General features: G+C 52.1%; 1 protein-coding gene and 1 long non-coding RNA gene across 2 annotated transcripts in view; one reads left to right on the top strand and one right to left on the bottom strand.

Moving 5' to 3' along the window:
• Positions 1–920, bottom strand: part of PMEPA1 (prostate transmembrane protein, androgen induced 1) — a 64744-nt gene extending 63824 nt beyond the window's left edge. Inside the window, exon 1 of the mRNA XM_035299002.3 lies at positions 381–920. Coding sequence (XP_035154893.1) covers positions 381–489 — 109 coding nt within the window. The 5' untranslated portion in view covers positions 490–920. The remainder of the gene's footprint in view (positions 1–380) is intronic.
• Positions 921–1085: 165 nt separating this feature from the next.
• LOC118153643 (uncharacterized) lies at positions 1086–9602 on the top strand. The gene is made up of 2 exons (XR_013535261.1): positions 1086–6452; positions 8468–9602. It is a non-coding gene; the product is annotated as an uncharacterized LOC118153643 (long non-coding RNA).
• Positions 9603–22588: the final 12986 nt, after the last annotated feature.

Below are 22588 nucleotides of genomic sequence, written 5' to 3' on the forward strand. Positions count from 1 at the left end.
CCGCCCAAAGTTGATAAAGAGCCGGCCTAATTGCTTCATCGCGACTGCCCCTTAGGGAAATAAAATGGAAACTTGACGGATCCGCCCGCCCCGGCCCTCCCGCGCCGAGCGCCGCCGCTGGGGCCCGGGTCCGAGTCCGGGCGGGCGGGGCGCGGACAGCGGGGGCCGTGCCAGGCTCGCAGCGCCGCGGGACAAAGCCGGGCCGGCCGCCAGCTGCCGCGAGCCAGGAGGGTGCGCCCGGGGCGCGGCGGGCGCTGCCGGGGCGCAGGGCGTTCGGTCCGAAGGGGCGCGCTCGGCCTGGACCCCCGCCCGCAGCTGCGCCCGGACACAGGGTCCGAGCCCCACAGAGTCTCCGGGGAGGGGGGCGTGGGGTCACTCACTGATCTCCATGCTCTGGAACAAAGAGCGTTTGCAGTTGCACGTGCAGGAGACATTGGGCTGCCCGGCGGCGGCGGCGGCGGTGCTGTTGACCCCCATCAAGCGGTGCATGGACGGCGCGGCGGCGCGGCGCGGGGCGCGGGGGGCGCGGAGGCGGCCGGGGGGGGCTCCGGCCGGCGCCCGGAGCTGGGGCCCCGCATGCAGGAGGCGCGCGGCGGGGGAGGCGCGCCCCGGCTCGCCGGGCTCGGGTCGCCGCCAAGTTCCCGGGGCGCCACGGGGCTCAGTGCGCGGGACCGCGCTCCTCGGCGGCCCCCCCGGCCGCCCCTCGGCAACCCTGGGGGCGTCGGCAGTGCCCGCGGGTGGCGTCCGGAGAATGGGCTGGCAGCGGGGCGCGCGCGGCCGCCGGGGCTGAGCCTTCGCCGCTAGCTTTCCCCAGCAGAGCGCCTCCGCCGCCGCCGCCGCCGCCGCCTCCTCCTCATTCAAGTCCAAGGAGATCGGGTTTCGCTCCGAGACCGCGGTCGGAGGCAGGCAGACGGTCTGACGTCAGCGCTAGACGGGGCTGCCGGTTCCCACCGCGCGGGGGCCGGGGAGGGGGCGCGCGCTGCGCCAATCCCCGCCGAGGTTCCCCCGCACCCCCTCCCCGAGCCGCGGGGCGGGGTGACGGGGAACGGGGCGGGCTCTTAAAGGGCCAGAGACGGGCGGCCCACGTAGACCCGGCACCGGCGCAGCGGAGGAGGGGCGCTGTGCCTTCTCCCCAACGGGGGTCAGCTTGCAACGCCTGCCCGGCGCACGCCGGGGACCCGGAAGCCGGACTCGGTGCCAGCCGCACGGGGCGAGTGTCTGGTGCGCGTGTTTGGTGCGCCCTCCCCTCGATCCCGTCTCTGGGTCCCTGACCCAGGCTTCTGGGGCTAGCCTATCTTCTGAGGAGCACAAGGTCCCTGGGGGCTCCGGGAAGGGAAATTGGAGAAAGCGGGAGGAAGCCCCCAGGATCGATCACCCATTGCCTGATTTCACAGCCGCCTGTCTGCCTTCAGTTCTGAAGGCAGCTCGGGGATCCTGGACCACTGAACCCCCCAAGCGCTTTCTCCCGAACCGAAGGAGGGCGACCAGGAAAGACTGGAACTCGCTTAGACACGCCCGGAAGCCCTTGTCATGTAAATAGCTGTCGGGGACTGTTGTATTGTCACTGCTCCAGCCGGCGGGACCTGGGGCGAATCCACACCCATTGTCTGCCGCCCCGAGGGGCCACCGGTTGGGGCGCGCGGCTCCAGAGTCCTAAAGGGGTCTGGGCGGGAGGGTTGTACTTTTATTTCATTAAGTTTTAATTACAGGAGTGCTACAAGAACACATTCTTCTGGTTTAAAAAGATATTAAAATATTACATAAGAGACCTCCCCTCCCTGGCCCACCTCCAGCCTCTTAAGAATTTGGTGTGTCGCCTCTTAGACACTTTCTCAAAACTTCACTTATTTAACAAGCACGTAAGGAGCACCTACCTGTGCCAAGAACTTTCCAGATATTCACTCAACCTGACACCCACTCGGTGTGGCCGAAGATTACTATCCCCATTTTACAGAGCGGGAAGCTGGCCAGGGAAGTCTCTTGCTGAAGGTCACACAGTGGTGGAGCCTGTGTTCCCATCCGGACCCTAAGGTAGCTGCCTCTCCCTCTCCCCCATAGTTCTGGTTCTTTAAATATCCACATATTCCTGTAATGCCTGGAGTTTTCGTAATTAGCAGGGAGTTTGTGGTGTATGTTCCGAGCAAAACAAACAAACAAAAAAAAGGCTTTTAAAAATTATTGTTACTGTGTTTGTAATGGATTGGATAGAGAAGGAAAAGCTGGAATTTGGGAAGTGAAGGAGGCCTCTCAGGAGAATTCACCTAGACCAGAGCGAATTCATCCTGAAGAAGTCAGAGAAAGCCCGTGCGGGAAGTGGTTCCGACTCTCCTTGCACCGCCACAGTCTCCAGAGCTCTCCCAGAAAGACTGGGAGACTTGTTCTGGAGACTTCAAGCCCAGGGATGTGGCTCAGGCTGGTCCAGGCTCTTTGGAGGAGTCCAAGAGTGCCCAGCCTCAGAGGTTCAGAGGCACTGACCATCATCTTTTGGGAGGAGAAGCTCTCTTGGAGCCATAGCCAACACTAGGTCAGGACCCAGGCACTGGCCCAGGAGTGGGGCAATACCCAGGGTCTACCCCAGATGGCACTCTGCTGTGAACTGGGCACCCTCAGCCCCTGGCTTGAGGAAGGGGCAACGTCACCAGCATGTCTTTCATCAGGGAAGATCTTGTTTTTGGCCTCTGCAACTTAAGAGAAAAGCTGAGGGGTCCTGGCATCCCCTGGGGGGCATGGCAAATGCTGGCTGGGCCTGGAGATGACCGTGGATCCCATTCATTTCCTAGGGTGAAGGAAGTCATCATTACCACCCCTCCTTTCAGCCATTTCTTTATCATTCAGTCAACAAACTCTGGCTGAGCTGCAACCCTGGGCTGGAGCATGGGATTCAGCCATGCCAGACACAGCCCCTGCCCTCTGGGAAGTCTCCGGAGACCTGGCAAGTCTGGCTGGGAGAAATCACACGTTGATTGTCTTGGAAGTTAGACGGCATTTACACAATGGAGGCTGCACTGCCAGCAGGCAAAAATAACCAGTTAATTCAGTGGATTAAAAAAAGCAAACCTACCCACAGCACTTGACCTCCCATTGATCTGTCTGCGACAACAGCAATGGCTACCATTTACTGAGTGCTGATGGGGTCACCGGGGATTGACTTAGTGGTCTCTGGCGCTAGTTCCAAAGTGGATTCTGTCTGGAGAGAGAACACTGTCTGCAGTGTTCAGACCTGAGGGTCCAAAACGGAGGGTCACCGAAAGATGAGTGGGACAGAGCTGTGCAACCTCAGCTGAGTGCTTTCACCTCTCCAATCTGTTTCCTCTTCTGCAAATGAGGTGGCTTCATGGCACCTTCACATGGTGTGATTGTAAAGAATGAAGGGATCGATGCCTTGCACGTGGGGGAGAAGAGGGCTGGATACATCTCAGTTGTTACGTTATTTAATCCTCTCGGCAACCCTGGGAGGGAGGAACCACCATCATTTTATTTTACATTTTACAGGTGAGGGGAATGATGATTCCAGCACAGACAGCACCTCTGGCGGGGCAGCAGGAAAGGAGAATGGCTTTGGAAGGAGCATGGGCTGGACTGCCAGCACTCACAGGAGGCCTCGTGTGTGTCCAGGACTGCCAGATTAAACACGGGACACCCAGGTAAATTTGAATTTCAGATAAACTATGAATAATGTTTAGTATAAGTATATCTCATGCAATATTTGGGACATACTTATACTAAAAATTTATATATTATTTATCTAAAGTTCAAATTTAACTGGATATCCTGTATTTTCCTTTGTGAAATCGGATAACCTAGATGTACCAGGGATTGTGATGCTGGGAATTTGGGCATGAGGGGCAGAGCCCACTGTCAGGCACAGGCAGAGGAGGTCACAACTCCCTGATTCTACCCAGGGGAAAATGGGCACAGCCATGGTGTTCATGGCTGAGGAGTTAGGGCTCACAGCCGGGAGTGGGAGTGAGGAGGGGTCACCATGATTGGGCAGGCCTGAGTCCCTGGGAGGAAGGCCACAAGTCAGAGACAAAACACGATTTTGTTCACTCATTCAACAAATGTCCTGCTCCTACTATTCAGTGTGAAGCTCTGTGCTGGGTATTGGGTGCAGGGCTGGGAAGATAACAAGCTCCCTGACCTCAAGTGACATTGTGGGGGACAAAGGGACTAGAGATGCACATGCAAACTCATAGCTTAATGAGGTCAGGAGCACATTTCAGATATGGTGAAGACAGGCCAAAGGCAGGAGTTGGGTGAGATCAAGGAAGCCCTCCCTGAGGAGGTGGCATCTCATTTTACCTGGAGTTACCAAGCACCCACAGGTGCAGCCCCAGCCATACTGTGGCTCACAAGTGAGGCTGATGTCACATATGTAAAAAGATGAGTCCAGGTGATAATTTCAGAGAGGGACAGACCTGGGAACAATATAAAGGAAGATGGGGATTTGGAAGTGACTTGAGCCCAAGGGGTTGGGCCTCCTGTCTGGGGAGATGTGGGCTGGGCATGTAGGGGACAGTGGAGGGGGGTGCCAGGCCAGTGGGGGCCGCAGGAACTAAGAGACTCGTGGTCCCAGCAGGTCTGGCGTTTGGGACACATTTCCCAGCCTGGCTGTGGTCACAGGTTGTGAAATGGGCATGTGAAGCAAGTGGATTGTGAAACAGGTGCCTTTCAGGGACTCCAGACAGCATGTGCTACCATCTGCCCTGCCAGTGGGTTGAATCTGTGGTAGGGGGTATCTCCAGAGAAAAGGTCCTGTTTCAGCAGGTGGGGCTTTGCTCCAGCGGCGCCATATGTGCTGCGCCAGGCTGGGGTGCAGAGCCAGCTTTGTGGGTGTGTGACCCCCTACACTTGCCAGGGCCCCACACTCTAAGGGTTGGGGGTTGATTTTATTTTTGGGTTTACTACCGTTGACATCTTGAAATTCCTAATAGTCAACATTTCTGAACTCAGGGGCCTGCAAATCTGTACCCAGTCCTGCGCAGATGCCAGGCCCACACTGACAGCCAGTTGGGACCCCGTAGAAGTCACTGTGGGTTTCGGCCACAGCTGAGGGTGGCTGGCAGTGTCCTGACTGTGTCCGCTGGCCAAGGGTGGCTGGCCACTGTGGAGAGTGCCTGGCTGAGCCAGCAAAGGTCCTGCTTGGGGAACCGGCTGTGGGGACATAGCAGAGTCCTGCTCAGGGCCAGCTGTGCTGCTGTCTGCTTGCCACACCCTGGCCTGCTTGGACGGAGCTGCTTGGTCTCAGGAAGCCTTAAGCAGCTTAACAACCTCTCCTCCCAGCTCAGCACCTTTGGAAATGCCGTCCAGCAGGGTCATTGCATTCCTCAGGTTGGGGTTAACTGTGTGTGTTTCACAGGTTAGTGTCTTTGGACTTCAGTGTTTTTTTTTGTTGTTGTTTTTGTCTTGTTTTACTTTAAACACTAGTAGGAGCTGATGTTTATTGGCACTGCCCGTGTGCCATGCCAAGCCCTGTTCTAACCGCTTCACATTCTTCCATCTAGTCATTCAGCAGATATGCATGGGGACCCTACGGTGCGCCAGGAATGAGCTCACTGGATCCCCACAACAGCCCTCTGAGGTCCAAGCAAACATTCCCACTTGATATATGGGGACACTGAGGCTCAGATACCCAAGGATGAGGTGGAGCTGGGATGTGAATCAGGTACTCGGAACCCAAAACCCATGGGCTGACCTCAGCAAATGGCGCCTTCTGCACCCTCTCCAACCTCACTACCTCTGACTGGGTCCTCCCTGGCCATGCCGTTAGACTCAAGTAGCTCTGTCCCCTGTGGCTCCATAAAAGCTCCCTGGGAACCACCATTTGCCACCCCGCTGGTAGTGTTCGTTCATAAAACCTCATCTCCAATGATGAGAGGCAGCTGACTCTGCAGAGGAGTGAGGCTGGAGTGGCTGGACTGGTGAGAGAGGCCCCGCCAGCCCCTGCTCTGTGTCCAGCACGGGAGACCTTGGCGGGCTGCTTCAGCTCACTGAACCTGCGTCCCCACCACCACTGCACGGGGAGGCATAGGCTTTCGCCATGAGGGAGAGGCAGTGTGGGGAACCCTCAGCACAGGGTCCAGTGGCCCCCGGACATGGCATCTGTGAGTTCACTGTCCCCTCCACTTGACTGGTAGCTCCAGGGGGCAAGCCAGTTTGGCATCTGGTGCCTCAGTTGGGGTCTGGCCTGCAATGGGTGTTTGGAAAACCTCTGTGGAGGAAACGTGTGAGTGGCACCTACCCACAAAAACATCCAAATCCCATTTTTGGCTGCCTTCATGACTAGCTAACAATTCTTCCCGCTCGCTCACCCTCTCCACCTCCAACCGAGTATCCTCTTCCAACCAAGTATCCAGAAGCCAGTCACCTGGGCTAGCACCCACTGAGAAGACCAAGGAGTGCTCATGTGGTATCGACTGGAACCAGAAGTCTCAGCCAGAAAGACGTGTTGCGTATGTATGGTCTACACCGGGAGCTTCGGGGTGTATATGTGGAACATACATGTGGGAGATACATTGCATGTATTTGTGGGACATACGTGTGCATATTCACGATAAGGGGTGTAAGTATGTGGGGGGTGTGTGCCATCTGTGTTGAGGGTTTGAGGGTGCATGTTGCATTGTATTAATGTGTGGGGTACGCATGTGAGTGTATTCATGGGGGGGTGTGTTGTGCGTGCATATGTGTGTGCGTGCACGTTTTCTTAGTTGCGTTGTGTGTGTTTAGGTGCTGATACAGGAACTTAGCTGCTGGGCAAATGTCAGATGGTTGAGTTCTCCAACAGCAAGCCAAAGAAGCTTGGCTAAATTGGCCACCGATGACACCCCCACCTCCACCCCAGGGTGCCATCCCATTTTCTTCTCCGTCCAATTGTTCATTTCCAGCAGGGAACTGAATTCTCCCGGAGAAGATAGGGCTTTGGGGGCCAGGCAGGGAGATAAGAAGTGGGCAGAAGGAGGGGACAGAGGAAATATTAGAGCCAATTTTGTCTTCTGACAGATGGGTAAACTAAAGCCCAGAGATGGCCATGAATTGGAGAAGGTGGAGTAAATGCGTGAGTATTTACTCCAGTAATACTGGTGCCAGTGAAAGGCAGAGTTGAGCGAGGATCCGTCCAGTGCCTGACGGTGATCCAGGCCCCACAGGCTCTTTGGTTATGTTAAATAGCTTAATACACAGACCTTTCTACCACAGGTTGAGCTTGAGAGGGCAATGGAAGATTCCAGATGTTTAACTCATGTCTGAAACACTTTCAGAAAGAACTATTAGTCATTCAAGCTGATTTCGTGGACCAGAAATACCCAACCAAAAGGGTTTTGTGTCTGTCTTGTCATGAATGACACATTGTACTGTGGTTAGGGGTATTTAATAATATAAAACTGTGCTTCTCAATGACACAAAAGAGATTTAGGCAAGGCTGGCCTTTGGTGCTCTGCTGCTGGGTTTGAGGGGAAGCAGGTGGAGGGGGCTGGGTGTGACAGCAAAGGCCACGCTGATCACAGAGGACTAGGATGTGACTATGTCTGCCTGGCTCTGTGCAGTGCCAATGCCAGGCACCTCACCTGGCAGAGACTATTCCATACCTCATGCCAGGCGTTGCAACAAGCTGTGGGGCACCACAGTGATGAGCGCAGGCCAGCTCCACCTCCACGGTCTCCCCTCTGATGGGCTTACTCATTCATCGACCCATTGCCCCAAACACTGAATTCTGCATGCTGAAAACTGTGAGCTCAGGCAAGTATATGTCACTACTTCTGTGTGACCTTGCTGGAGAAAGTAACCAACTATTCCCGGCCTCAGTTTCCTCATCTTTTAAGTGGAGATCTGGCTGGGTGCGGTAGCTACACCCGTAATCCCAGCACTTCGGGAGGTGGGCGGATCATGAGGTCAAGAGATCAAGACCATCCTGGCCAACATGGTGAAACCCCGTCTCTACTGAAAATACAAAAATTAGCTAGGCATGGTGGCACACGCCTGTAGTCCCAGCTACTTGGGAGGCTGAGGCAGGAGAATTACTTGAACCCAGGAGGCGGAGGTTGCAGTGAGCCGAGATTGAGCCACTGCACTCCAGCCTGGTGACAGAGCGAGATTCCATCTCAAAAAAAAAAAAAAAAGTGAACATCTGACAGGTATCCATTCACAGGGTCACTGGAAGAATTCTATGGGGAACTCACGCAGGGCACTCAGCACTGGGCCTGGCTTGGAGCAAGCTCTTGACAAAGTTAATTACAGTAGTTCCCCCATCATGCAGGGCTTCCCTTTCCAAGGTTTCAGTTACCCATGGTCAGCCGAGGTCCAAAAATAGTGGGTATAGTACAGTAAGATATTTTGAGAGGGAGAGCGAGAGGGAGAGACCACATCCACATAATTTTTATTACAGTATATTGTTCTAATTGTTCTATTTTATTGTTAGCTGTTGTTGTTAATCTGTTGCTATGCCTAATTTATAAATCAAACCTTATTGCAGGTATCCATGTGTAGGAAAAAATAGTGTATAGGTTTTGGTGCTGTCTGACGTTTCAGGCGTCCGCCGGAAGTCTTGGAACGTACCCCCCCACGTGTAGGAGGGGAGACTGCGTGCTGTGCACTCCAGGGGCTCCTCGTCCTGGTCAAAATGCAAACGGACCCTTTTCTTCCCTTTGGAGAACTTATTTTGTGTATGAATCTGTGAGTGGCTTTGTTCAGTGTCTTGCCCCAGCTAGACTGCGCCCTCGGCGTCCCCAGTGTCTTGTCTAGGAACGAATGCTGAGATGTCTGCAAGGTGTCCAGAATGCCACGCGGGCACTGTGGGAATCCAGGGGAACAGGGCGAGATGGTGCCCAGCACTCTCCGCAAGGGGGTGGCACCAGGAAAACACTCTGTGCCCTTCACCTGCATCTCCATGCGAGGGATGGAGACGCGGTTCTGTCCCTTCTGCACAGGGAGCACTCACTCTGGGTGAATCTGTCATCAGTTTGACACCAATGAGAATAGGTGTCCAAGAGCTGGCTTCAAAGGCAATGAAACTGGCATTGCATCTTTGAAGGTGGCACGGGCTACATGTCTTATTCTCGTGTCCACAGCCCCTAGCAGTGACTGGCATGTGGTCACACTGAATAAGTATTTGCTGAAGAAATGACATGCAAAACAATCTTGCAATGTGGACTAGTTCCTCAAAGCATGTGCATCTGCACCCAGTAGGTCCATTTCTGCCGCATATCTTAAGGAAATAATCAGAGAAGTGAACGGAGTTTTAAGGAGGATGTTGATCTTCATTTGTAAAAACAAAAGTGTAATGAAATTAAGAAAAACAAGTAGGGGATGGGGAAATAAAAGTCAGCGATAATGAAACTGTTCAAACTAGTGCTTGCAAAAATCATCTGATGACATAAAGTCCCATATAAACTGAATGTAAAAACTGGCTGCAGAACTGATCTCAACTTTGTACAAAAATATTATTAGAAAAAGGATAGAAATGATATATGAATGCCAAAATAGTAACAGTGATCAGCTTTGTGTAATGGATTAAATGCAATATATTTCTCATATCTTGTGCCATATGTTTTACAATGAAGAGTCATTTAGAAAAATTTTGAAAGATTACTTAACAGTACCTCTGAAGCAACTTTCACGTCCTGCCTCCTGCGGCTCCTTTAACTGCAGTCAAGACACCGAAGAGGCGGGGGTGCCAGACAGGCTGACGTTATGGGCAGCCCGAAATGACACAGGGGAAGGGCCAATCCCAAGTTTGGATTCCGAGAGGAGCCAGTTCTATTGGATATAAGTGCTGGCGGCCTCTGCCAATGGTGGGAGAGGGGCAGGAGCCCCGTGGCAGCGTGGGTTTTAAATCCACGTGGTGGCTGCGGGGCGGGGCAAGGGGTCTAGGTGCTTAAAGGTTTAGGGTCTGCGGGGATGTAGCTGCGGCTCCGAAGTGCTTGTTCTTTTCTGGGAAAGGCGATTTCTCCACCACCTCTTAGGATCTTGGGCAAGTCAGTCAGCCTCACTGAGCCTCTAGGATCAGTAGTGTTTTGTGAGGATCCAGCCCTTCAACAGACATTTGCTGAGCATCTACTATGTGCCGGGCAGGGCCCTCTGGGATCAGGTAGAAGGCAGGAGGGAAGCGTGGGGAGCCATAGGCCTGCTGCCTCTGTAACCACGGGCAGTGGCTCAACATTACCTCCCCTTCCTCCCCACTGCTCTGCCCCATCCTAGCTCTTGAGTCTCTCCTAAAGGGTGTGAGCTCCATGGGAGGTACCCATGTGCCTTGAGGAAGGGCTGCCCTGGGTTATATTCAGTATGTACTTTCCGAATAATTATTGTAAAGACTAATTCTCAGCACAGAGCTTAACACATAGAGGTGTTTGATAAATGGCAAATGTTCGTGCAGTAAAGAGCAGCGGGGCAGGCACGGCGGTTCACACCTGTACTCAGCATTTTGGGAGTCTGAGGCAGGATTATTGCTTGAGCCCAGGAGTTTGGGACCCCTGGGCAACAGTGGTGGGACCTCATCGCTTAAAAAAAAAGAGAGAGAGAAAAAAAAAAAAGAAAAAGAAAGACAAAAGTATATTAGCCATGTGTCTTGGTGCTTGCCAGTAGTCCCAGTTAATTGGGAGGCTGAGGCGGGAGGATGGCTTGAGCCCAGGAGTGTGAGGCTGCAGTGAGCTATGATTGTGCCATTGTACTCCAGCCTGGGTGACAGAGCGAGACCGTGTCCCTGACAGCAACAACAGCAAAGAACAACAGATAGCACTGATGAAATGCCTATTACGTGTAAAGTGGTGTTCTGGGCATTTCACATGTATTACATGCGATTTAATATTAACAGAATTATAACTCGTATAACTCACAAAAAGCAAATTAGGCACCATTATTATTCCTACTTTGCAGACGTGGAAACCAAGGCAGAGAGAGGCAAGGTAACTTTTATAAGGCTGCATGGCTAGATGGTGGGGCTTGATTCAAATCCAGGTCTGTCGACTCCTGGGGCCCTTGTTCCTAACCGCGGTGCTGTCCTAATACCTGTCTGGTACTCAGACTTTCTTTTCCAAGAACGTTCTAAGTCAGGCCTGTGGTACTGGGATTTGGGAGAGAAGGGAGGAGACAGGAATCCAGTGGGTGAGGAGAGCCAGGTGAACTGGGGTCCTGCCGCCTGTGGCATGGCCCAGCCCTGTGGGGTGGCATTGGGCAGGAAGAGGGGTAGTGAGACGGACAGCTGTTGGGGCCACATGTCCCATAAACAGGATATGTTTATGGGACATGTGGCCCTGTGCTGGGCTGGTGGGGGCAGTGCTCGGCGTGACACACCCTCCCTGCCCTCATGGGGCTGGCAGTCTAAACCAGCAGCCACTAACAGTGACCTGTGCACAGCCTGGAGGAGGGGTTTTGGTTTTGCCAGCATGGTATTTGAATATTTTTTAAACATGAATTGCCTTGGTCCCCACCCCTCCCTAGTGTTACACATGTCAGCTTTACTCGTGTCCTGCTAGCTCCTGAATGCCCTGAGCAGCTTTGTCTCCGGTACCCCCATGCCAGCAGCCTGTGGTGGGGTGCAGCAGGGTGCTCTGTGGCTGGCACACAGCAATTGTCCTGGAGTTCTTTGCTTTGCCACCCGTCTGTGTTTGAAATCCTGAAATCTCCACCTTGAGCCTCCACTGGCCCCAGATGTGCAGCCTGCAGCTTGAAGCTCTGGGGACTCTGGTGGTGGACGCCAACTCCGAGTGAGTCAAACTTGGTTTCAAGTCCCAGCATCACTGCTAACGAGCTGAATGAAATGAAATCTGTGGAGCCTCAGTTTCTCTCCTCTGCAAAATGGGGATAAGAGCTCCCTCTTCATCAGGTTATGGTGAAAGGTAAGTGCATTGATGCAGGCTGGACGCTTGGCACAGAGTAACACTCCCTTTGGAGGCAGCTCATTTAGAGCCACTGTCACAGGCAGGACGTCCTTCCATACATCAGACTGCAGTCTGCCTGCTTTATAACGTCTGTAATTCATCTTGCTAGCAGCATAAACATGCTTCTCTTTCCATAGAAGAGTCCTTCAGTAACTCAGGACCATGCTGAACATCATGGTGTCCCATTCAAGATCTGCTATATCATTTGTGGAGCTGAGGGCAAACTAAAAATCCCAGGCTCTGTGTTCAGAAAATGAGCAAGAATGTGAGGATGGGTGAGAGCAGCGCTGAGAGTCCCTTCTGAAGGCAGAGCGCCCATGGCTACGGGTTACCTCCCTTGAAGCTGGCCCTGTTCTCACTGGTGGTCCATGGTCTGGCAGCATCCTCCAGTACCACAAGACGGGGTCTTGCTGGACCCAGGGAAGGCTACCTGCAGATGTGGCCTCTGTCTCTGCAGCTCACAGTGGGAATCTGGTTCACAGGACCCAGCCTGCCAACCTCCAGGGAGCTGCAGAGATTTTGGAATTTCTCTTCTGCAAAATACAGATAATAGCTTCTTCTTCATTAGTTTATGGTGAGGGGTAAGTGCATTGATGTAGGTTGAATGCATGGGACAGAGTAGCGCTTTTGCTTTTTTGTTGATAGCACATATATTGAGAGCAAAGCTCACAAATCCAAACTGGATCGTTTGATGACTTTTCACATTGAATACACCTGGCTCACCCCTGCCCAGATCAAGATCGAGAGCATTCCCATCACTCTGGAAAGTTTCTGGTTACCACCCACCTCGTCCCTGCCACAGACGGAACCACCATCCTGACTTCTTTGACCGTATATTTGTTTAGTCTATTCTTGACTTTCTGTTTTTTATTTTTATTTTTGTATTTTTAGAGACAGGGTCTCGCTCAGTCACCCAGGCTGGAGTGCCATCGTGTGATCATGGCTTACTTCAGCCTCCATCTCCCCTGGGCTCAAGTGACCCTCCCACCCCAGCCTCTCAAGTAGCTGGGACTACAGGTGCCAGCCACCATGCCCAACTAATTTTTTAATGTTTTATAGAGACAGGGTTTTGCTGTGTTACACAGGCTGGTCTTGAACTCCTGGGTTCAAGCTCCTACCACGTCCTCCCAAAGTGCTGGGATTATAGGCATGAACCAAGGTGCCTGGCCTTGACTTCTTGTAAACAGAGTCCCACAGTACCTGACTTCTTTTTTTTCTTTCTTTCTTTCTTTTTTTTTTTTTTTTTTTTTGAGACAGAGTCTTGTTCTGTCGCCAGGCGCCAGGCTGGAGTGCAATGGTGCAATCCTGGCTCACTGCAACCTCCGCCTCCTGGGTTCAAGCAATTCTCCTGCCTCAGCCTCCTGAGTAGCTGGGACTACAGGTGCACGCCACCACACCCAGCTAATTTTTGTATTTTTAGTAGAGATGGGGTTTCACCATGTTGGCAAGGATGGTCTTGAGCTCTTGACCTCATGATCCACCCACCTCGGCCTCCCAAAGTGTTGGGATTACAGGCGTGAGCCACCGCGCCCGGCTGGGATCTGATTTCTTCATTCAGGTGTGCTAGGTTCACACTTGCTGGTTTGTTCCTTTTCATGGCTCTGCAGCTTTTCTTTGTGTGCAGACACTGGATTTGTCCCTTCTCTTGTCCTGGACATTTGGGTTGTTCCTAGCTGTTGGGTCTTACAGGTGGGGCCGCTGTGGACACTGTCTCTTGGCTTGCTCCCTGCACACATGTTCTCCTTTCTCTCTGGTCCTTTGCCTGGAGTGGGAACACTGGCAGAGGGTGGGCTTGTGTTTAGCTTTAGTAGATATTCCTGATGGGACTTCCAAGGTGGTGGCATCAATGCCCATTCATTGCCATCCACAGTGGATGGAGGCTTCCTGTGTGCCACATCCTCCCCAGCACTCGATTTGCTGCTCTTATTAATGTAGCCATTCTGGTCAGTGTCACCCTTGGATTTTGCAGCTGACCCAAGGGGCCTGAGTGCCAAGACCTGAATTTGCTGCTTTTCAGTGACCACTGGTGAGAGCTTTTAGCCCTCAGCCTTCACCCTCAGCCCCTGGGTGCCCCTTGCCCTTGGAGACATTTGCAAATCTGACAGGCATGGGTCCTGTGACTTCATCTGAGTGACTGGTGAGCATCTGTAAGAGGACAGACCCCAATGCAGAGAAAGTCGGGGCCTCCTCTTAGACAAGCCCCTCCCAGTCACCGTGTCTTTCACTCATGTCCTCTCCCAGCAAGACATGCTCTATGTAAAAACGGCTTTTGGGAGGAGAGGAGGGAGCAGAACAGATGTTTGGCCATGTTAAATTTACACAGCGATTGTAGGTTGTAGCCTCCTGCCTGAATGATAAAATACGAAAAAAAAAAAATGCATCTCAGAAACACAACAATAGCAACCTCAGCCCTAAGGTGCGCTCGCTGCAGGGAGGTGCTGTGCTGGGGGCTTTGTAGCTGGAGCTGCAGGGGAGCTCCCTGTCAGCTTCTCAGCAACCCTCAGAGGTTGGTGTTATCACACCATTTTACAGCTAAGCAAGTTACAACCTCCAAGCCTCAGTTTCCTTATCTGTAAAATGAGAGGGAGGCAGAGGGAGATTTGACACGCACAGAGGAGAAGGCCATGGGAAGACAAAAGCAGAGGCTGGGGAGAGGCAGAGACCAGGTGAGAGGAGGCAGACACAGAGGCTGGGGTGGAGAAGGGGATAGGAAGGAGGCAGAGACCCAGAGTAGGCAGAGACCTGGGGGGAGGCAGAGATTGGAGGCAGAGACCCAGAGGAGGCAGAGCCTGGAGTGGCACAGCGGTGAGCCAAGGGACACGGGTGCACGGGCAGCCATCAGGAGCTGGCAGAGGCAGGTAGGACCCTGGTAGGGCCTCTGGAGGGAGCCTGGCCCTGCTGACACTTTAATTTTGGTCCTGCAATAACTGATTTGGAACTTTCATCCTCTAGAACTATGGGAGGATCAACACTACTTGAAGCCACCAGTTTCTGGGAATATGTCACAGCGGCCCAGGAAACGCATGCAGAAGGTTTGGAAATCTGTCTTTCTGATGTCTGGGGTATGTGGTGCCCGTTTCAACACTCTCTGTCCTCAGTGGCACATTTGGGCTACGTTGACTTGGGCAATGGTGAGGGAAATGTGAAGGTGAGCCAAAAGCACATGGTGCCTGCCTTTGGGGGATATAAACAACAGCAGCTCATTCTCTTGCAGTCCAGGAGGCCAGAAGTCCAGAATCACGATGCCACTGGGCCAGCCCCTCTTGGGGCTCCAGGGAGAATCTGTCCAGTGTTTCTCTCCTGGCCTAGTGGCTGCTGGCTCCTTTGGTGATGTGTGGCTTGTGGGCACATCATAGAGGGCGGCAGGTGGGTCTCCCCTTACTCTGTCTGTGCATGGCCTTCTCATAGGGATACCAGTCACTGGATTTAGGGTACACTCAATCCAGTGTGACCCATGTGAAGTCACGACATCTGAAAAGACCCTATTTACAAATATAGTCCCATTTTGAAGTCCCAGGTGGATATGAAATTTGGGGACGCTATGCAACCCAACACCATCCCTTTCTGCAGGAGTCTTACTCTTTGGTTTCTGACATGGGGACACACGTTACAGTGGAAATGCATATTTGGGGCTCCCTGTCTCAGAAAAGGTGTTGTTGAATCAATGGCACATTGATTGCTTCAGCAATCTGGGAAATACTATGTAAGTTCCCTCCAAACTATGCCAATATGGCCACCGCGTCCTCCAGAATTCTACTATTCATTCATTCACTAATTCGTTCAATGTTTAGTCCTGATGATTTGGTTATGGCCAAAGCAGACACATCACTGACCTCAGGGAGCATGTGTTCTGGTGCAAGAACAGACTCTGGGGTCCCCCTGACTCTGCTTATCCCTCTGACAGCAAAAGTTGTCAGTAAAACAAACAGAAACAAAAACTGCCCACTCTGGACTGAAATGTACAACTTATTTATTTCTCCTCACCCAAAGCTCAGCCAAGCAATTTGAAATTCCATACCTGCTGACCACTGGACAAGATCTCTGTCCACTGGGATATGGGCAAGGCCTCCTTTTAGCATCATGCCTCTGGGGGAACCAGAGGGAGCTGCAACCCGTGGAGGCCTCCCCACTGAGTCCACACCCCTGGCTCAGGGCACTCAGGATGGCTACCAGCCCCGCCCCCTGGCCAGCATTATTTCCTCCTGTTCCCTTGCTCAGTGCCCCTGGCTGCAGCCTTACACCTGGCCTATTGCCTCCCACCCCAGGGCCTTTGCTCTTGCTTGTCCCCTGCCTGGCATGGTCTCGTCATTCAGGGTTCAGCCTGAATGTCACCTCTTCCTGGAAGCCTTCCCCTTGTCTCATTATATCCTACCCCATCACCCTATTTCTTTCCCTTGGGTCACCAGTAAGAACCTGGATTGAGCTTGTGCAACTGTCTCTTTGCTTTGGCCCCTTTTGGTGACATTCTAGGATTCAAAGTGACGGGGGAGCCAGTGTGGGGAGATGGGACACTGCTGTCTGAGGTCTGGGGATCTGTGTATGCTTCTCCGGCAGGGAACAGTCTCACCAGTTAGAAGCCAGGCTTCAGCATTTTGGGAGGCAGCCAACAGCCAAATTGCTTTCTTGGTTTTATATTTGGGGACCTTTTTTGGTACCGTAAGGGCAGGTAGATAGGGCTGCCTTTGCTCCTGGAGGATCTGATTCCTTTCGGGGAAGGGCTTAGTTGGCCAGTGGAGAAACAGCACTGCATCGGCCCCTGTGGCCAGCCAGTGCCCCTGTGCTCATGGCCAAGGACAGGCTGTTACTCTGTTCTGTGGGTCTTGAAGTCATTTGGTCAAGTGGACTTGGGAAGGAGGGAGAGAGAAGGGCAGACAGCATCCATGGTGACTGTCACAGGAGCTGGGAAGAGAATGAGGTCTGCAGTCTGATAGGCTGATGCATCTCAGCACAACGACAATAATAATAATAAGGAATTAGGCCAGGCGTGGTGGCTCACGCCTGTAATCCTAGCACTTTGGGAGACTGAGGTGGGCACATCGCTTGAGCCCAGCAGTTCCAGACCAGCCTGGGCAACATGGTGAAACCCTGTTTCTACAGGAAATACAAAAATTAGCTGGCCATGTTGGCATGTACCTGTAGTCCTAGTTACTTGGGAGACTGAGGCAGGAGGATCGCTTGAGCCCAGGAGGTGGAGACTGCAGTGAGCTGTGTTTTTACTACCACACTCCAGCCTGGGCAACAAAGTGAGAGCCTGTCTCAAAATAATAATAAATACTGACTTCATCTTGCGTTCCTCCTACACGTTGAGCACTGCCCTCAGGTCTTCACCTGAATTACGTCACACAGTTCTCATGAGACCCCGATGAGGTAGGTCTCACTACTGTCCCTTTTTACAGTCATAGAAGTGGATGCCCAGAGAGGGTCACTGGCTCACTTGTTGTTTCTTTTCTTTTTTTTTTTGAGACAGAGTCTGGCTCCATTGCCCAGGCTGGAGTGCAGGGGTATCATCTCTGCTCACTGCAACCTCTGCCTCCCAGGTTCAAGCAAGTCTCTAACCTCAGCCTCCTGAGTAGCTGGGACTATAGGTGCGTGCCACCACGTCCGGCTAATGTTTATATTTTTAGTAGAGACAGGGCTTTGCCATGTTGGCCAGGCTGGTCTTGAACTCCTGACCTCAAGTGATCCTCCCGCCTCAGCCTCCAAAAGTGCTGGGATTACAGGCATGAGCCACTGTGGCAGACAGTCACTTGCTCACTTGGTGAAGTCAGGATTCTAATTCAGGTTGTTGGAGTTTGAAACGGAAGCTGCTATCCATTAATGGAAGAACTCAGATTTGGGTTTCCCGGAAGATACACCCGGGGTGGGAGGAGAATTGATGGGAGCAACACCAGCAGTGCCCACAGTGGCAACCCAGGAACGCTAATAGCCTGGCCGTGGGAGCAGCCGCTTAGGAGCCTGGTCCGGAACCGGGCCCTGGATGAAGAGCTTCATGTACTTCATGCCACACTCCCAGCAATTTCCCACAGCCAGCGCATCTCGGGTGCTTGGGAGGTGTTACTTGCATATCTGTTGACTCAATCACTGAACAACTCCAGGCAGTCATTAATTTTACCGCATTTTGCAGAGGAGAGCTCTGAGATTCAAAGGAGCCAATCTGCCTGGTGACTTCCTGGCTCAGTGCTGAGGACCACTGCTGGTCTGGGATGATGTTTTGATCAGGCGGCTGTGAAATTAGGCTGATTGGAAGATGTTGTGAACTTTTTGCAAAAAGAAGTATTATTTCTGTGACGTTGATGTCAGAGAGCCTCCTCTGAAATGATACTGATTGCAGAAAGTCATGTTAAAATGTTATGATTACTAACCTACGGTGGTCTCTTGCCCATCCCCTTCTGAAAAGTCAGTCCAGTTGGTGAATTCTGTACACATGGGAGCCACTTCTAAGGTCACAGCATCCAGGTATCTAGAACATGAGCCCAGGTCTGGGTGATCACAAACTCTGCCACCTAATCAGCTCCACAAACTAAAGGTGGGTGGCTTTGCCTTTCTCAGCCTTGCCAGGATAGCAGGGCATTACAAGAATCCGCCCTGGCACATTCCTGAGATGAAGGATGAAGCCACGATTCCAATCCCATTTCCTGGCACACGGTAGACACAGCTTTTGCCCTTAGTGCAACCCCAGGGTCCCCCATGCCTGAGGGCAGACTTAGAAATGTCAAAATCAACCCAGACAAGAGAAATGAAGGGGGAGAGGCAAGTATGTTTGGTTGTTAAAAAAAAAAAAAAAAAAAAAAAGCCTGCGGGGTGGAAGACTACAGTGATAAATGAAGAAGCAGAGGACTTTGATTTCTGGTAACAACAACAAAAGCCAAAGAAAATGTTGCTGTGCACGCACGGTTTGTCAGTGGAATGTCCCAGTACTCAAAGTAAGTAGGGACATAAGGGAACCCTGGGATTGGCTCAGAGGAAAAGACTTCCAGGCTGGGTGAAGTGACCCGGTGGCTTTCAAAGGTTGAAGTGGCAAGTCCCGCCAAGGTCAGGGGTGGGAGGGGGTGGGGGGGGTTGAGGGGGGTGGCTCGGAGGATCCCTGGGTCTGATCACAGCTTCACTCCTGAAACTTGATCATCTCAGCTGCCTCAGTGGGACTGGTTTCCTGAGAGCCAGGACCTACTTAGCTGAGGTCCTTGGGCAAATCACTTCACTTCTCTGGGCTGTTAGCTCCTTTGTAAAACAGGTGGAAACGTAAAAACTGTCATGGAGGAAAGGCTTCATAGCAATGCAAGACACCCAGTAGCCACTCAGCTCTGTTTCCCATCCACTGCAGGAAGGAGACAAACCCCCAGGCCCTGTGAGTCCCTTCCTGGCACCTGCTCACGGGGTTGGGCAGACGGTCAGTGGGAAGAGAAGGGACCGTCCTGGAAGGTGAGAGGAGCTTCAGGCAGCAAATTCCAGAATTGGAGTTCTCCTCTGGGTTCAGTCTTGGGTTGCAGCTGACAGGCACTTCTGGGAAAGGCAAATGACAGAATTGCTGGTGTCAAGAGGTGAAATAATACAGTTCCACCAGTGCATGCACGTGCTTTGTAAGTCAAGAGATTTTGATGTGCTTCTCGCTGTATCCCCAGGATACACAGAGCTATGCACTGTGCCTGGTGCATAGTAGATGCTTAATTAACATAACTTGAGTCAAAAATTGAATATGGTTCTCAAGGGTGGCCACATGCAGCCTGGTGCCTGTCTTTGTACTACCCACCAGCTATGAGTGGCCTTTACATTTTTAAATGGTTGGAAAAAGACAAAAGAATAATACTCTGCGGTACCTGAAATCTATATGCAATTTGAAGTCCTGTGCGCATGAATAAATGTTTCTGGGGAATGCAAACAGGCTCATTTGTTCCCGTATTGTCTATGGTGGCTTTTGAGCTACAAGGCCAAAGGTGACTAGTTGTGACAGAGACCTTTCAGCCCACACAGCCTAAGATATTTACTCTCTGGCCCTTTAAGAAAAGGTCTGTGGCTGGGCACAGTGGCTCACACCTGTAATCCCAGAGATTTGGCAAGCCGAGACAGGAGGATCACTTGAAGCCAGAAGTTCAAGACCAGCCTGGGCAACAAAGCAAGACTCCGTCTCTACAAAAAAATAAAATAAATCAGCCAGGTGTGGTGGTACACACCTGTAGTCCCAACTACTTGGGAGGCTGAGGTGGGAGGACTGCTTAAGTTCAGGAGTTTGAGGCCACAATGAGATGTGGCCTCAATGAGATGTGTTTATACTACTGCACTCCAGCCTGGGTGACAGAGCAAGTCCTTGTCTCTAAAATAAATAGAAAATGTTTGCCAACCCCTTATGTAGACCAATTGGTCTCGACTTAGGCTGTGCATTGGAATCACCTGAGAGCTTTAGGAGTCCGCTGCACAGGCCTCTGCCTCAGAGATTCTGACTTAATTGGTCAAGAGTGCAGCTGGGACAGGAGGGTGTTAAGAGCTCCCAGAAGATTCTAATGGGCAGCCCGGGCTGAGAACACTCCCTAAGTGCTGGCTGTTAATTAGGGCTACTCTTTTCAGTTGTCAGGACCTCCCAAGCACAAATAGGGCATCAGAGCATCATGGGGAGGCAGCAGGAGGCTCCTTCCGGAGATCTCCGAGCCCAAACTTGCAGACTCTCAGGTTTGTGGGGTCAGGCAGGAACGAACGTGGGGATATAGGTAAGCCAGCATGGCCTGTCTCAGGTCCTCTGTCTCCCTTTGCTCCTGGCAGGTGGGCTCAGGAGGGTGTAGGCGCGGGGCTGCGTCTCCTCTGCTGGCCAGCGACATCTCTGCCTGCTTCTTGGCACTCAATACCATGTGCTGGGCACTGGCCATCATGCCCATCTATTCTGGTGGTGGTACAGGCAGCTCCCAGGTATTGAACGTTCCCTTTGCACCCAGCAACTCTGTGCCACCCTATGATGGGGGGGCAGTGTCTTTCCTTTTGCGGAAGAACTTTTCTGAGGCTTGAGAGGTTAAATCACATGCCTACAGCTGCTTGGTTACTACCAGGCCACGGTTTGAAGTCAGACCCATCAGGCTCCAGAGTCCGCTCTCTGAGTCCCGGCACTCTGCTGCCAATGGGAGGAAGAGGGATTAAGCCCATCTCTCTCCTGGGAGGCTGGGGCATCTGTTTTTTTAAGTGACGAGCACCGCAGCAGTGGCGGCGGCACCGTCCTGTGGCTTCTTTCTCACAAATCTTTTATTTTTGGCCTGAGACAGCTAATGCGTGGCCAACGTATCCTAGGAAACCAGGATGCTTGGAGCAAGCTGTACCAAATCTCCATGCTAAAACCATCAGACAGCTAATTTGGGCCTCTTTCGTTATTTATTTATTTTTAGATGCCCGTGTATTATTTTACACACTTTCTTGACAAATGCAAGCGTCAGGCACACGCGTGCAGGGCATTGGACCATGTGCCTGTTCTCATGTGCACCCGCTCGCTATTCCTCTCAATGGTGAGCCTCCCATGGCTTGCGGGTGAGGCAGGATCTGCACAGGCCTCCCCCTCCTTTGTCTTTTACACCGTTCAGTGACACGCCCCTTATGTCAAGCCTGAGGTCTAGCTCTGGGTCATGGCCTCTCAGTGTTGGCACTGTTGGCGCTTGGAGCTAGGGAACACTGTCCTGGGGGCTGTCTGAAATTAGACCTGCAGTAGTGTCCCTGGTAGCTACCTCCTTGGTCCCAATGGCAGTCTCCCCAATCCCCCATCCCTTACCCTCACCCCGTTATGACAACCAAAAATGCCTCTAGGCATCACCACGTGTCTGCTGGGGTTTGAGTTGCCTGATAAGATACAGGACACCCAGTTAAATCTGAATTTCAGATCAACAGGGAATTATTTTTTAGTATAAATATGTCCCAAACATACACATAAGTATAGCATAAGAATGTCCTATGCAATATTTGGGACATACTTATACTAAAAAAAATTCATTGTTTATTGATATTCAAGTTTAACTGGATGTCCCATATTTTATTTGCTAAATCTGCCAATCCTAACAAGGGGACAACATTGCTTGCAGTTGGGAACCACTGTGCTAATGGGTTCCACTTCACTACAATGCCTCAGTTTCCTCACCTGTACAATGGGTATGATATTAGTTCTGACCTTGTCAGAGTGTCCTGGCCCTGACACAGCTGAGACGGGAAGAGAGGCACGTGATGTGCTCAGTGAAGGCCAGGACACGCTGTGGGGACCTTAATGGTGCACCTGAGCCTCTTTCAGCCTCCCTGTTCTTCTCCCTACTTTATTCTGCTCTTTGGCTTGGATCTCCCATGGGTGACTTGACTAAGGAAACACAGACACCCCCTTAACAATGGGCAGCAGAGGACAGGCTCTGCCATCTAAGTACACTTTTAGAAAGAAACCCTTTCTCACGGGGAGCATATTAATCCATTTTCACATTGCTATAAAGAACTACCTGAGACTCGGTAATTTATGAAGAGAAGAGGTTTAATTGACTCACGTTCTGCAGGCTGTACAGGGTGCATAGCTGGGGAGGCCTCAGGAAACTTAACAATCATGGTGGAAGGGCAAAGGGGAAGCAGGCACCTTCCTCACATGGCAGCAGGAGGGAGAGCAGGTGTGAAGGGGGAAGTGCTACACACTCTCAAACAAGCAGCTCTTGTGAGAGCTCACTCTCAGGAGAACAGCAAGGGGGAAAGCCACCCACATGACCCAGTTACCTCCCACT

The sequence above is a fragment of the Callithrix jacchus genome, chromosome 5 (genome assembly GCF_049354715.1).
Source record: "Callithrix jacchus isolate 240 chromosome 5, calJac240_pri, whole genome shotgun sequence".
NCBI lineage: Eukaryota > Metazoa > Chordata > Mammalia > Primates > Cebidae > Callithrix > Callithrix jacchus.